Source organism: Meriones unguiculatus, chromosome 7, assembly GCF_030254825.1.
Source record: "Meriones unguiculatus strain TT.TT164.6M chromosome 7, Bangor_MerUng_6.1, whole genome shotgun sequence".
Lineage (NCBI taxonomy): Eukaryota > Metazoa > Chordata > Mammalia > Rodentia > Muridae > Meriones > Meriones unguiculatus.
The window spans coordinates 56,961,679-56,977,483 of NC_083355.1; the positions used below are offsets into that span (position 1 = coordinate 56,961,679).

The 15,805-nt window shown below is 37.4% G+C and overlaps 1 protein-coding gene across 7 annotated transcripts in view; it reads right to left on the minus strand.

Annotated features, from left to right (window-relative positions):
• The window catches only part of Hectd1 (HECT domain E3 ubiquitin protein ligase 1), an 89,863-nt gene that overhangs the window by 37,968 nt on the left and 36,090 nt on the right, over positions 1 to 15,805 (minus strand). For all 7 annotated transcript variants that reach the window (XM_060387469.1, XM_060387472.1, XM_021654179.2 and 4 more), the window contains exons 13-19: positions 13,877 to 14,099; positions 12,975 to 13,238; positions 12,780 to 12,856; positions 7,904 to 8,038; positions 5,869 to 6,015; positions 4,440 to 4,534; positions 2,521 to 2,626 (exon numbers count right to left, since the gene is read on the minus strand). In XM_060387469.1, the coding sequence (XP_060243452.1) occupies positions 2,521 to 2,626; positions 4,440 to 4,534; positions 5,869 to 6,015; positions 7,904 to 8,038; positions 12,780 to 12,856; positions 12,975 to 13,238; positions 13,877 to 14,099 (1,047 nt within the window). The remainder of the gene's footprint in view (positions 1 to 2,520; positions 2,627 to 4,439; positions 4,535 to 5,868; positions 6,016 to 7,903; positions 8,039 to 12,779; positions 12,857 to 12,974; positions 13,239 to 13,876; positions 14,100 to 15,805) is intronic.

Below are 15,805 nucleotides of genomic sequence, written 5' to 3' on the forward strand. Positions count from 1 at the left end.
AAAGTGAATTTCTGGTCTGAGACTGTCCTCCAGTTCACTCAGCAAGGATAAAGTGTAAAAACAACGATAAATGATGTAACCGAAACACAAAGTAGCCCTCCTCCCTGAATGGACAAGCTCTGTGGTGCTGTAGTTGAGTGGCTTTAGGAACTTCGGTAAGTTTTATTTTTTTTTGGTTGGTTGTTTTAATTTCTTTTTTTGCATGTGTTGTTTTGTGATTTGAAATAGGATCTCGCTACTTAACAGGTGAATTTTTACAAAAAGAAGAAAATAAAAAAAGAATTTTTTACATAAACTTCACTGGCTTTGAGTAGGCACTGCCTTGGCAAAGTAAATCATTAGCTGATTATCAGACATTAAATTTAAAAGAAACTATTCAATATACTGTAACTATTTCATATAGATTAAGTTTTTAAAAAGTACAATTTATTATTAAAGTAGGACCTTCTAGAAAATACTAAAGTAATGAAGAGTATGTGATATAGATCATGGCTATATATCAGCATTTAAAACATGTTGGTTTGTTTGTTTTGCCATATCCAGATCTTAAGCTATTAACAAAAAGAATGGAATGAATGACTGAGATAAATTATATCTCTAACTATAATTCTCTTTTTTTAAGGAGAAGAAGAACCAGGCCATAAAACCATGTGATTAATAAGAATAGCAAAGGCTTTTAAGGTCTCTAACCAATGACACAGAAAGCGGAGAAAACCGAGATGGTGACAAATCTATAATCCAAGCATTTGAAGATAAAGACAAGAGGATCAAGAGTTCAAAGGCCAGCACTCCGGGCTCCACCCAGCTCTCACCCAATATCAAAGAAACTTATTTTTGCAGTGGACAGAGGCTAATACAAAGAAACACAAATGATCAAAGTCCCAAATGAGACATCTATTGTCATTTCCAGCCAAGGCTCAGTAAACACTGAGGAACAGAGGGCAGAAGTCTGGAACAGCCAGGGGTCAGGAAGAAGTAGTAAAAGACCCTTCTGGACGTGACAGGCATTTGTACTCATAAACTGTCAACTACTGTGGTTGCCTTTAGAACACCTGTACAAGGTCAAACTAGTCAATACTCCAGCATGGAGAGGGTCGGGCTCACAGGCTCCACTCCTAGCTGGGAAGCTTTGGACTGTCAATAGCTAGTGGGAAATGTCAGTTTTTCCTCAGAGATAGGGCTGCTGGTAGTCTGCCCATGTTACAGTGGACAGCTTTCTAGCCACGTGCACGCAGGTAAACCTGACTACTCTCAGTAGGTTTTATAACTATATAAAATGAACCTATAAATATACAGCTATAATATATACATGCATATTAGCTATGATATCTGTGTAAGCAAGGCTATACAGAGAAAACAAAAACAAAGAAAAAATTTGAACACATGGGGTTGGGGGAGGCCAAGGTCATTCTCAACTACATGTTAAGTTTGAAGACATCATAGACAACATGAGACCCAGTCTCAAATGAAAAAACAAAAACCTTCACATTTAAAATACCTTTTCTTTTTTTCTTTATCTCGACACAGATATGCAATGATGAGACCTGATACAAACTACAGTCTGAATATCTGTGTAAAAACAACACTGGAAGGTGATTAGTCAACTGGGTGCAGCCCTCAGAAATTAGACTAGAAATTGGAAAGGAGGGTGAACACGGTGACTCATGCCTGTCATCCACAGTACTGGAGAGGCAAAGGCAAGTGGACCTCTCAGTTCCAGGACAGCCAGAGTAAGAAACAAAACAAACAAAAAACACAAACAAAACCACAACCTAGTGTTTTTGTGGAGCTATTCATTCTCTTTAGGATGCGCACACATTGTCAGACAGCAAATCCGCTGGTGTTGTTATATACAAATATTAACTTGTATTTAACACTGCTGAGTGTCAAGTATCTCCCCTTTTCTTTTTCTTTTTTTTTTTTTTATAGCAGTCCAACTGACCTAAAACCAGATTCAAACTATAATTTTAGAATATTTTTGGTTTTGTTTTGTTTTTTTGAGACAAGGTTCCTCTGTGTAGCCTTAGCTATCCTGGACGCTCTTTGTAGACCAGCCTGGCCTTGAAATTGTAGCAATCATCCTCCCTCTGGCTCTGTGTGCTGGGATTACAGGCATGTGCCACCAGCCTGGCAAAAGGTCAATTAAAAAAACAATCAAATAAATGGACTAGAGAGAAGGTTCAATAGTTAAGAGCATTTGCTGCTTTTCCAGAGGACCCAGGTCCAGTTCCCAGCACCACATAGCAGCTCACAACCATCTATAACTCCAGTTCAGGGATTTCAACACTGTCTTCTGGCCTCCTCTGGTGCTGCACCCATGTGGTACACTTAAATGAAGGTAAAACATTCATACACATAAATAAACCTTTCTTTAAAAAACCAAATGGCATTTAACTAGAATCTTAAAGATGAAGCTGAAATCTTTCTTAATACATTATGAAAGAAAGTATTGTTTTCTAAATAAAAGCAGAGTACCACTGTTCCTACATGCACTTGGTGTAACAGCTGTGCCCCAGTTACCTGGAGGTTATATGTGGATCCTGGTGTATCATACAAATGGAGAGGCAGTCGTTCAATTGATTCTAGTACAGCTATTAACTTTCGAATTAATGCAACTGCTGGTCTACTGCAAAGACAAAAGGAAGAGTTTGTATGTAACCGCATGCAAATACTCATCAGAAGTCTCCATCATCAACTTCAAATAACTGCTTTCCTCAGGGGTGCAGAGACAGGGTGTACTAACAACTCCTGCTCTTATGTTCCTTTGTCTGTGTGACCCACAAAGGGGCCATCAACACCCTGCAGGAGCTGGCTCTCTCCTTCAGCCACGTGTGTTCCAGGGGCTGAACTTAGCAACTTCTGAGTGGTCGGAGACACTCACAACTCAACTTTCCTTCATTTAAGAATGAAATATTTGGGGGCTGGAGAACCGGCTCAGCAGTTAAAAGCAGTAACTGTTCCTTCAGGGGACCCGGGTTCAAGTCCTAACACCAACATGGCAACTCACAACTGTCTGTAACTCCAACATCTGACACCCTCACACAGACATACATACAGGCAAACAGCAATATATAGAAAATACAAATAAATAATTTTAAAACTAAAATAAAGAAAGAAATATTTGGGCTAGAGAACTGACTCATTAGCTAAGAGTACTTGCTACACTTACAGAGGATCTGAGTTTGGTTCCTAGCACCCACACCAGGCAGGTCACAACCAAAAGTAATACTAGCTGTAGCAGATCTGATGCCCTTTTCTGGCCTTTTAGGGTTCCTACGCTTAAACAGACAGACAGACAGACACAATTAAAAATAAAAAAGTAAAACTTAAAGAAACTAAAATATTTCAATTTTCTAATAAAATTTGTAATTATATACAAAGCATATGTATATTTTGATATTTAGATATAGATATAATATTTGTTATATTTAGTACAGTGATATTTTCTTCTCTTCTTTTTTTAATTTGAGCAAGTACGGTGACAAGGGTTTTCTGGAACTTGCTCCGTAGCCTTGGTAAACCATGACTGCCCAACCCTCCTGCTTCTGTCTCCTGAATGCAAGGATTACACATGTTGCCACTAAGTCTGGCTTCTTATACAAATATTTTAGTTAATTGTTACCCACATAGATATAATGTACACTCAGTGAAACGTCACTTATTGTAGAAGAGATTCGACCACATTCAAAACAGGAAAAGTGATGCAATGTACCACCATCAACCTAAAACCCAGCTTAAATCGTTACTACTAATGGATGACCTACTTTTATTTATATACCCAGACCTCATTTCATTGTATTTTTTTTTTTAATGCCATTTCTTCAGGAGGTATTTTAACTGTACTTCCTTATGGACAGGATTAAAGTACCCCTGTCACAGCTAAAGAATTAACAATTACCACTTAATAGCAAACATTTAGCCAATGCTCAAATTTTCTTTCTCTCTTTTCTATAAAAAAGAATGGATGGCGGGAATTCTTTATTTAACTCAGGTTGGTCTTGAACTCACAATCTTCCTGCTGCCATCTCATGATTAACAGGACTTCAGATGTGTCCGACATCACATCCAGGTTTTTATAATTACGAAACAGATGGTTACTATGTAGTCCAGGCTGCCCTCAAAAATTATGCATCTTAAGCAGGCATATACTTTAAGTGATAAGCCCAGCTCCCGGCAAATATGTTTTACTTTCTTCTACTACAGCAAAATAATATTTCAAATTTTTCATTTATATTTTTCAAGCTACCTTCACTGAAAACATAATTCGTTCCATGTGTATAAACACAGGCTTATTTAAAGGGAGTGTAACAAGTATACAAACACAAGTTTTTGAAGTAAAAGAAATTTGCGGCTTATTTTTGTTTTGGTGTTAGGTACCAAGCCCAAAGCCTTGCATATGCTAAACATGCTGGCATACGTGCTCAGTCTCCAGAGTTTACCTGTCATCATCTTCACTTTCGCGAAAGGCTGTTTTGAAGACGTTTATTCTTTCTACCAGCTGACTACAATCTTGCTTCATATCCAAATCTATGCTCTGAAGAAAAAAGAGTAGAGAAAATAAAAGCACACATATATTTTATTGCAATTTATCAGAAGCTTGTAAAGACATGAATATTTTAAAATCATCAGTACAATTTCAATAAATTTATTACTCGGTCAGGCTTTCAATAAAGAAAACTTTATTGAGCTCAGTAGGCATTGACTGACAGGCAAGTGTTTCTCTTCACTGATGTCAATTATATCAGTGTTTCCTAAAGTAGGCCCAGTGATTTCAGACTTCTGAGAATCAATAATTTCCATTTCCACTGTACTATTTCAATGAGTTTAAGGGAGGAAAAAAAAACATGACATCAAAAAAAAAATGCATCATACATATTAATAAGTGATATATTATCAATTACTATAATTTCAGTAAATAGAAATAGAAATGGTAAAATGCATGAATGAGGCCCACTGAAGGCAAAGACTAAGAAAATTTGAACTTTATCACCAAATACAAGATCTAGAAATTAAAGTGAGAGCCTGACGGCAGCGGGGCACAGCATTAATCCCAGTACACGGAGGCAGACCAGGGTGATCTCCAAGTTCAAGGCCAGCCTGGTCTACAGAGTTCCACAGCCAAGGCTACAAAAAGAGTGTCTCGAAAAAACACAAAAACAAACAAACAAAATAAAAGAAATGTTGGTTAAGGGGCTGGAGAGAGAGCTCAGCAGTTGGAGCACTGCCGCTCTTCCAAAGGACCCAAGTTCAATTCCCGGCACTCCAATGCCCTGTTCTGGCCTGCGTGGGCAACGCATGCATGTGGTGCTCATACATGCAGGCAAACACCCATACATAAAATAAAAAATAACACTTTAAGGTTTCAAGTTAAAAAAGGAATTTAAAGGGCAAGCAGAGCTGAAATACGAGGTCTTCACTGAAATGGGAAAGACGTTTTTATAAAGCAGGATTCACAGTACATCAAGTGTAAGAGAAATATATGATTGTTAATAACTGGTCACATTACACTTTCTAACACCGTCACATAGCATAACTTCATGAATATAATTTAGGTATTTAAGACTATATTTTACAGAACCTCTGAGGAAACTAGAACACTAAATGATGTTAGCTCTTCGACTAAAGTGTTTTTGCAAAGAAAACTTAGCTAAAATAAAACTGAAGCACTTAAAATCAAACAGGCGCAAATATTTCATTCAATCAGCTTAACGTAAAGGCAAAGGAATTAGAAATATTAGCATTTAACATTTACTTAGTTTTAAAGTATTTCTTGAATAACAATACTTAAAATCAATCTACCAAAAGCATATGACAAACTCCTTCTGAAACTTTACTATGTTTTTGATTTTTAGTAGTAAATAAACTTACATTGTTTAAAACAGTAAGAAGTGCTTGGACTAAACCACTACTACACATTTCATATGGGGAAATTGTGTTGTCATCCTTCAGAAGTACTATTAGGTTTTCTAAAGCTGTCTTCATTAAATCTCGCCAAGTGTTTTCACCTTCGATACACTGGAAGAAAAGAAAACAATGTAAAAACAACACAGAGCCAAAGAAAATAATATGTAACACCAATCTCCGTGAAAACTGGTTAGTAGTACACTAGATTAAAAGCTCATATTACTAACGCAAATTATCTGTAATAGGCCAGAAATATTTGTTTGTAAAAAACCTTTTACAGGGGCTGGAGAGATGGCTCAGCAGTTAAAAGCACTGGCTGTTCTTCCAGAAACCCTGAGTTCAATTCCCAGCAACCACATTGTGGTTCACAACCATCAGTAATCAAATCTGATGCCCTCTTCTGGCTCGCAGGTGTACATGCAGATAGAACATTCATATATAGGGGGAGCATTTTATGTATATACACACATATATAATATTATATATATATGTATATATATATATATCTTTAAAAAACACTATAAATATTTTGGAGTTTTTAAAAATATTTTCATTAGATGGGAGGTGAGGGTGCAGTGCACATGTGTGCTGGGGCCCACAGAGCTGAAGCTACAGGCCGGTGTAAACCGCCAAACTTGTGCGCTAGGCACTCCGCCCAGGTCTCCCACAAAAGCAACATACACTATTAACCACTGAGCTCTCTCCAGCCCTCATGTTTTGGGTTTCATTAACTCACAGATTTCTGCTCAGCCCTTCTACACTACTGCATTTCTGTTGAGCCCTGCTTATTGCAAATACTGCAAAGCAGTCACAGAAGATGTGACAATGAATAAGCATGGCTATATGCGATAAAAGCAGTTCATGGACAGTGAAATTTGATCTTCCCATCATTACCAGGTATTATGAAAGTTTCTCTCTGTTTAAAACATCAAAGCTGGGGTTTAAAGAGATGTCTGGGGTTAGGAGCACTGTTGCTCTGGCAGAAGCCCTGGGTTCACTCCCAGGATGTAGGAGGTGAACCACAACCATCCGTGACTCCAGTTGCTGGGCTCCTAGGGCCACTTCTGAACTTTGCTGCATGTATGCACGTAAAAATGTCTTTTAAAATGTAAACAAAAAAATTGCTCTTGCTTCATGAAACCACACTCAACTAGGTGTACTAACAAAGCTGGTTTGTGGGCTACAACATCCTGACTCTTACTCACTACCCAGAACGTAAAGTTACAGGCTGAGGACTGAGAGTAAGAACAGGACAACTAAAACTCATTGTTCATCTCCAAATAAAGAGGTTGAGACCAACTATACAAACCTATAAACCCAAGCATTTGGGAGGCTGAGTTTAGAATATTGTGAGTTCAGGAGCCACGCAAGTAGATGATCTCAAAACGGAAAAAGAGAAAGTCAGGCGCGGTAATGCATGCCAGTCACCTCAACACTTCAGCCCGTGGCCAGAGGACCTCCCAAAGTTTGGAGCTAGCCTGGGTAGCCGAGGGCTACATACAAGACCTAGCCTTAAAAAAATAAAAAATAAAAAAAAAAAAAAGCAAGCAGAGCATGATGGTGCACACCTGTAATCCCAGCACTTGGAGGCAGAGGCCAGCCTGGTTTACAGGATGAGTCCAGAAGAGCCTAAGCTACACAGAGAAACCCTCTCTGAAAAACCAAAGTAGATAGATAGATAGATAGATAGATAGATAGATAGATAGATAGATAGATAGAGAAAGAGAGAGAGAGAAATAAAAATAAAAGTTAAAAAAAAAAAAAAAAAGCAGGGGCTGGAGAGGCTCAGTGACTAAGAGCACCAGTACTGCTCTTGCAGAAAACCCAAGTTTACTCTCAGTACCCCTAAGACGGCTCACAACCATTTGTAGCCAGACCCAGGCTACAGACCCCGGGGTTCTGATTAATGGCTCTGGCCACTGTGGTGCATACATACACATGTAGGCAGGACACACAAACACATTTTTTTAAATTATTAAAACCAAAGAGCTTGACATACTTGTCTATTTGTATGAAGTTCCCAAGATGACTCCAGCTGAGTTGCTATATTTCTGAGTGTTACAACTACTCCACGAGGCATGCTTTCAACAGCTTTAAAGTGGTCATCATACAAATCTCGCGCCATAGTTCGTACCTATCAAAATAAGCGAAGACAATATATATAATTTCCCTACAATTAACGTCACTCCTCTTCGGCTCATTCTCCCCCTCACTCTTCTAGGCACTCACTCCCAAACCATTAGGACATTAAGACTGAGGCTGCGGTGAAGCTCAGCAGTCTGACTAACAGTCAAATCAATCTCCACCACCATAAACAAATGACAAAAGAGTAAATTTAGTCCCATATCAATTTCCACAATATTATTCTCACTAACATGTTCTAGCTGCTAAAAAGCTACCCTAAAAGATTTTAAATGTTTACTAAAACAACTCTAAAATGTCCAACAATGTCCTTTCTTTTAAAAATAAAAATAACTTACTCATGGTTAACCAACAAAAAAGATCACCCCTCCAAAAATGGGAAAGTCAAACATGTAACAACCAAGCTTATGCTTTTAACACTCTGGGATGTAACAGGTTTTTAAATATTATTCATATATCATACACATGACACAAATTTACAGGTTTTACCATGAGAAGGAATGATAAGTTGAGGATCATTAAAGTTAAAATCAAAGTGCTGAGAGAACAACCTAAGCTAAGGTCTGATAAATGTTAGTACATGACAATAATCACAAATGTTACAATGTTAAACATTTTTACACATGTAAAATACTGTAATGAAACAAATATTTATTTGTACATTAACTAATGCAAATTTAGAGTTTCATTAATTTGATTTCAATCATAACTCTAATGCAAAAGAAAACAAAATACCCTTCAAGGACTTAAGGGGCTGAAAAGATGGCTTAGAGACTAAGGACATACTGCTCTCGTAGAGGGTCTGCATTTGGTACCCAGCATTCACAGCAGATAACTCCACGGGATATTGTGCCCTCTTCTGGCTTCTATAAGCATCCAAACACAAATGGTGCACACACACACTCCCACACACACCCCAATTTTTTTTTTTTTTAAAGACAGGGTTTCTCTGTGTAGCCCTGGCTATCCTGGATCCAGCTCTATAGACCAGGCTGACCTCAAACTCAAAGATCCGGCTGCCTCTGCCTGAGGAGTGCTGGGATTAAAGGTGTGCCCCAAGATGCCAGGCTTGAATCCTTCCTTAAAAGTCCTTACTAATACCTTCCATTCTATTTTGGCTTTTTACATTAAAACATAGCAAGGCCTAAATTACTTTTGTCTAAAATAAATATTTTGAAACATACTGCTATTATGTGCCAACCGGTTACTAACTTGTCAATTTCAAATCAAGAAATTGTTGCCGATGCCTGTAATCCCAGCGATCAGGAGGCTGAAGCACAAGAACTGCCCAATGTTTAACCTGTGATACAGGGGAAGGTCTTATCTCAAAAAAGCAAAAAAAGAAAAATATTTAGGAAAGAAATAAATAAGCCAACCAGGAGCTAGGATGCAGCTCAGGGGTAGACTGCTTGCCTAACTTAGCACAAAACTACAGGTCTGATCATCAGGAAAGAGAAAAAGATATGGAAAGGGACAGAGTGAGGCTTTACTCCTGTCTGAGGTACGAGAATAAAATGTAGCATTGACTCAATGTTCTCACTGACTTATGACCTTCATTATCAAATTTCAGTCAGTTGTGAATCTAATGTGGTTGATGGATATACCATACAAGCCAAGCATTCTGTTCTTAAAACTAGAAGTTCGAAAACCTAAAAACCTTTAACTAATAATGTGACACCACAAAATATTAAAGTCATCATATAAAAGGCTGGGGACACAGCTCAGTGATACAGCATTTGCCAAGCCTGCACAAGGCCATGATGGGTTCCATCCTTAGTACTAAAAACACAAATATTGTAGGAAATTATCTGCACACAGTACATATGAAATATAAAAGAATTGGTTTTTTTGGTTTTCACAATGATAGGTATTATTCCCAAGATAAGTGCTCTAACACATATCCTTAGAGAGGAGTTGGCTCCTACCCTCAGGATAGTTCATAAATATGCAGGAACCAAAATACTCTAAACTGTGAATCATAACTGGTTAAAAATATTTATTTCCACAACTAGTAGCCGGCACTAGGTATTCCCAGAAATTCCTGAAATAAGATATTGGCTTTATAAAGACTTAAGAATTACTCATCAGCATTTAAGAACATCATATTTATACATTTGCCTATTCGGTGAAATTTACTTGCACTCTCAAAATCAATTCTAGTATTTCTATTACTTTCCTGGTTCTTCATGAAGTTTAAAAAAATTGTGTTGCCAGATATGCATGTTTCCAGTTCAGTTCAAATAAGGTGACATCTCAGCTCTCCTATTCTGAACACAGATCTACTGCACTCTATGTAGTGTCATGTTTTTACATTTGTGTTGTTTTCATTAATTTCATGGTTTAACACAGAATACTTAAGTGCTGTCTACTCTGTAAACAGAATGTGACCATGAAGCACAGAGCAAACCAACTTTTTGCTAAGAGATTTGTTCAGGCACAGCAATGCTATGTGAAAGGCAAAATGTTGAAATCAATAATACACATAAGATATCTTTTAACAAAAACACACAAAAATAAGATCCTATGCTCCAAAGCACAAAACCTCAGTGAATGATGAATGCTGTATTCTAATAGCTTTCTTCAGTTGAATTAAATATCCCTCTATCATTCCCTCCCAACCAACTTTCCTTCCTTCCTTCCTTCCTTCCTTCCTTCCTTCCTTCCTTCCTTCCTCCCTCCCTCCCTCCCTCCCTCCCTCCCTCCCTCCCTCCTTCCCTTCTTCCTTCCCAGACAGAGTCTAACATATCATCCTGGCTGTCCTGGAACTCTCTAGGTAGCGGAGGCTGGCCTCAAACTTAGAGCTCTGCCTGCTTCTACCTCTCCCAAGTACTGAGATTAAAAGCGTATGACCCCCTCCCAGTGAAGCATTTCAAATATATTCTGAATTCCAAGTAATGGCTGACCTTATACTCTTTAAAAAACAAATAGAAAATAATCACAGAGCTATAGAGGACACCTCTTTATCTATCTATTTATTTATTTATCTATTGTTTAATTGTTGTTTATGGTGGGGGGGTGAGAGGGATCAGGTCAGAGAACAACTAGAGAGGACTTGGTCCTTGTACAACTTGGGTCCAGGAATTTACTACAGGCTGGCTAACAAGGACCTTTGAGCCATCTTGAAATCTCTTGATTCATCTTTAAAAACTGAAATAAACTCTTCTAAACTCTACAATCAGAAAATGCCTCTGGGATAAACCAAACCATTTAAAATAAAAACTGAAGAATATGAGTCTTTTGTTTTGTTTGTAACGTTTTTTCTTTTTTTTTTTTTTTAAAGTGTCTCTCGTAATGTAAATAGCCTAGGTTGGCCTCAAACTTGCTATATAATCCAAGCTGGCCCAGAACTCAAAATCAACCTGCTTTAACTATAGGTATGAGTCACCATGCCTTGCCATTAGGATTTTTATTATAAAAATTTCTTTTTTTCTTTTTTTCCTTTTTTTGCCCCAACTAAAACTCATTATTGTATCTCTTCCCTAGTCTCAAGTATTTTACAAGCATTTTCTGGACCAGGCATTCTGGTGCATGCCTTAAAACCCAGCATGCAGGAAGGCAGAGGCAGGCATATCTGAGAGCGGAGTCCAGTCTGGTTGCATAGTGAGTTCTAAGCAACTTACTTAGTGAAAGCCTATCTCTAAAGAAGCACAAACTATTTTCTATAACCATTATAGGTAAGGTACACGTATCTGTTGCTAGAAAATGTTCAATCTAACTGAGATTATTTTAATTTCCCTCTTAAATATGCCAAATGCAAGAACTGGTAAAATAAAGGAGCAGCACACTGGCCTCATTGTCTTTTGAGGCATTGGGGATTGACAAGATCTCACATGTGCCAGGCAAGCACTCTTCTATTAAACCATCCCCATTCCTCCTTCTACATCTGAGATGGAGTCTAAGTTGCACAGGCTGGGCTTGACTCATTCTGTAGCCCAGGCAAGCTTAAGTTTGTTAATCTTTCTCCATCAGCCTCCTGAATGGCTAGGTTATAGGCCCATGCCACTGGACTTAACTAGGCATGCTTTCAAAGAACAATGTATAAATGATAAACAATTTTTAAATTAATACTCTTGTTTTTTTTAACCCAATAATGGGCTTCTTTCAGTGCTTTGGTTTGGGTTTAATTTGTGTCGATGCGCTAGGAAAAGGGTTAGGCAAAAACACTATACAGTCTTAGGCTCTTTATCTCTAGCATCCCACGTTCAGCTAACTCAAGCACTAAAGTAATCTGAATCCAGAACCAAGCAGTTAAGCTGCACTACCACAAAGTATTAAATCAGAATTATGAAGTAAAATGATCACCTTTTAGCTTATTATTTAGTATGGGTGTAGATGCCTGTACCAAGGAGCTCATATACAGACATATGGGACTCATGGGAGTTGGCATCTCCTTCTACTGTCTGAGTTTTCTGGATTGAGCCACAGTTGTTGGGTATGGCAGCAAACACCCTTATCTACTGAGCCATCTAAGTAGCCCGTAAAATTAAAAATACACAAACAACTAACGTTTCACTCTTTTTCTCATTAATTCTAATTTTCATTAGTTTTAATGGTGGTGTAGATAAACAAACTAAACAAATATCATGCAAAATAATTACCAACGGGAAAAGCGTAACTAAAAAGGGTCTCTTTGGGAAGCTTCTGCTATGATTAATCGTTCCAATGCTTATCAACTGTTACTGAAAGTTACCAGTCAGCAGAAAAAACGAGGAAGGCACACCAGACAGATATACCTTTTGCTTTGTTTTTTCCAACTTGGATTTTAATTTTCTGCCTCTTTTGCCAGTCCAACCAGTCACAAACTCTGAACCTGAGAGGGAGGGAACAATGCCAAACAATGTCAAAGACCATTTCACAGAATAAACTTTATTACACTCCAATATATGCACTTATTCTTACCTGCAGAACTAGCACAGCCACACACTTACCCAGAGATGTTTCTGCAGTAAATGAATGTTTGGTTCCTCTATTAGATTCAAATACAAAACCAGGCAAATCCTCTTTTAGTATTGTAGCTTGCTGACCATCTGAGTTATGAATAGCAATTTCTCCTTCTTTCAAACATGTTAATGACCAGTTTCCTACGGTAAGTTTGGTGGGTCCTGGTGCTGACAGTACAGGCTGACTTGCAGTGGATGGCTTTACTTGACCTCGGGCTCGTTGTAACTTCTCTAAGAATTCACTTCTGCTTTCTATAATGACAAAATACTTGTTTAAAAAAAAAAATCTACCCTTTCAAATATACTGACTTACAGAAATGTAACTTCTATATTATAGTAAGTATTAGAATTTTATTCTTTAGCAGCCTCTGGCTTGTTTGACCTACATAGATTCAGGATTAAGGCAACTCTACAGATAACCCCTCCTTTTTTTTTTTTTTTTTAACTACAAATGAAGCTTCTAAGAAAAGATATAACAAAATATCTATATACCCATGGAATTACTATTTCACAACAAAAAGTTTCACCAAAAAAAAAAAAAATGGCGAGATTAAAAGAAGCTATACTGTTGTTCTTTAGCATAAAATAATAAGGCATTGGCAAAATATTTTCATAATACCATATCTTTATTTCCTTATTTTCCTGAAGTAGGGCTTTTAGATGGCCTAATCAGTCCTCTAACTCACTATGGACCTGAGGATGATCTTAAATGCCTGATCATTTGGCCTCCAATTCCCAAATGCTGGGATTACAGACGTGTATTAACACGCCCAGCTACCATTACAGTAATTTTCTCTATTCAACATTTTTCCTGAAAACAGTGGCTAACTATGAGCCATAAAATCAAGTTGTAGAAGCTAAGAAAATAATTAATTGAAACAAAGTATTACCTGAACTATCCGATCCACCTTCAGGACTGCCACTTGAATACATGGTGGCAAGTTTCCCATCCAAGATAAATCTGAACCATCCATTACTGCCATTAGATAGTTCCAAAGCTGCAGCATCACTCCAAATATATAAGCAGTCCCTTCCTCTAATAATTGACCAGTCTCTCCAATGATACGGTTTACCTTGCTGCAATTCTTTAGCATCTTCCTGTGGTTCATCTTCCTAAATGTGTAGAATGATCCAATGGAATAATTTTATTTCAAATATTCACAAGTATTTAAAAAAACGTGAATATGAACCAGAATTATAATTAAAACATCTAAAGTAATATTTAGTTGTTTGTAGTTCAACATATATCGAAATAAACTAAGAACCTCTCAGCTACATCTTCAATAATGTCTTAATTAATAATTCTACCATATCCAGGTACAGCGGTAAGGGGCACTGGTGACTGAGCCCCTCTCGGGTCTGTCAGTCGGAAGAAGTGGAAGCTTAAATGGGGTTAACGGTATTCAAACTCTGTGGTGAGACAACAACACAGTTGTTGTTTTTAAGATTAATTCCCTAGATAAAGAAAATGACACATACATATACACACTGATGTGTTACTCCACTATTAAAATAAAAACAACAAAATTCTGTTATTGGAACACCATGGATAAATCTGGATGACAGAATGTACTATGTAAAGTAAGTCTGATACAGAAAAAAAGAATGCCACATGCTCTAACTGCTGTGGAAGTTAACACAGTGCATCTCTTGGAAGAAAGACGGGCCTCTAAGGACAGAAAGGGGGACAGAACCTGGGAGCACTGTAAGTTGGGTAATAGGCACCAAAACACAGAAAGTTCTACTTTTCTACAGCACAGCAAAAAGACCATAGTCTAAGGCAATTTATTAGAATTACAAGGAGTATGAAGGATCTCAATACACATAAATGCCCAATGTTTGAAGTAGAAATGCTAATCAACCTGATTTGATCACCACGATATATATGATAATCATTTCTATCATGCTGTATCCAATAATATGTAACTGTGGCAGTTATATACTAAAAAAGTAAATGAAAGTCAATTCCAAGCCGCAGTCTGTAGTCAGGTAGATACAATACACTATTTCTGACTAAGTGTCTCTTATACACAAAATTGGCCTCAAAGTCTAGTTATCTAAGGATGACCTACTGGCTTAGTAAATTTTTTTTTTTGTTGTTGTTGTTGTTGTTTTTTAAGAACTGAAATAATAAATTTACTGTACTGGAGCACTTATGGATACGGTGACAGTTTAGAAGACTTAGCAAACAACTGACTGCAAAGTTGTGAGCTGAAAAGTTCCTAGAGATCAAAAAAAAAAAAAAAAAAGTGCCAAGTTATAAGATACATACTAAAGAGCCATAGGAATTCTCACAAATCCAGGACAGTCAGTAAATAGCTCAAAGAAATCAAACTTTAGGGGTCACAAAAGAAAACTTCCCCAGAATGTAAGCTACTCTAGAGGCACTCTAATAAAGACTAAAAGCAGGCCTAAAAGTAACTTGACTTGTTTTAATAATGACAACTTATATATTCCTTAAGGAAATCATGAAACCCAGGATTGAATAAGAGAGCATTTACAGTGTGCATTACCCAATTAAAAAATCACTAAACGAAAGCTGGGCACAGTGGTGCCCAGTGTTAACCTCAGCCCTTCAGAAGCAGATATAGTGAGTTCCAGGTTTGCTAGGGCGACAGTGAGATCCCGTCTTAAAATGACCAACAACAAAAGCACCTAAACAAAGTAGAATGAAATATGATTCGTAAAGACAAAAGCCAGTGAACAGAAAAAAGCTTAAAGAACTATGGAACAAGGAGATTACAGTATTATAACTGTTTCAAAAGTCTAAAGAGATGGCTAGAGATGGCCCAATTGTTAAAAATACTTGCTCTTGCAGA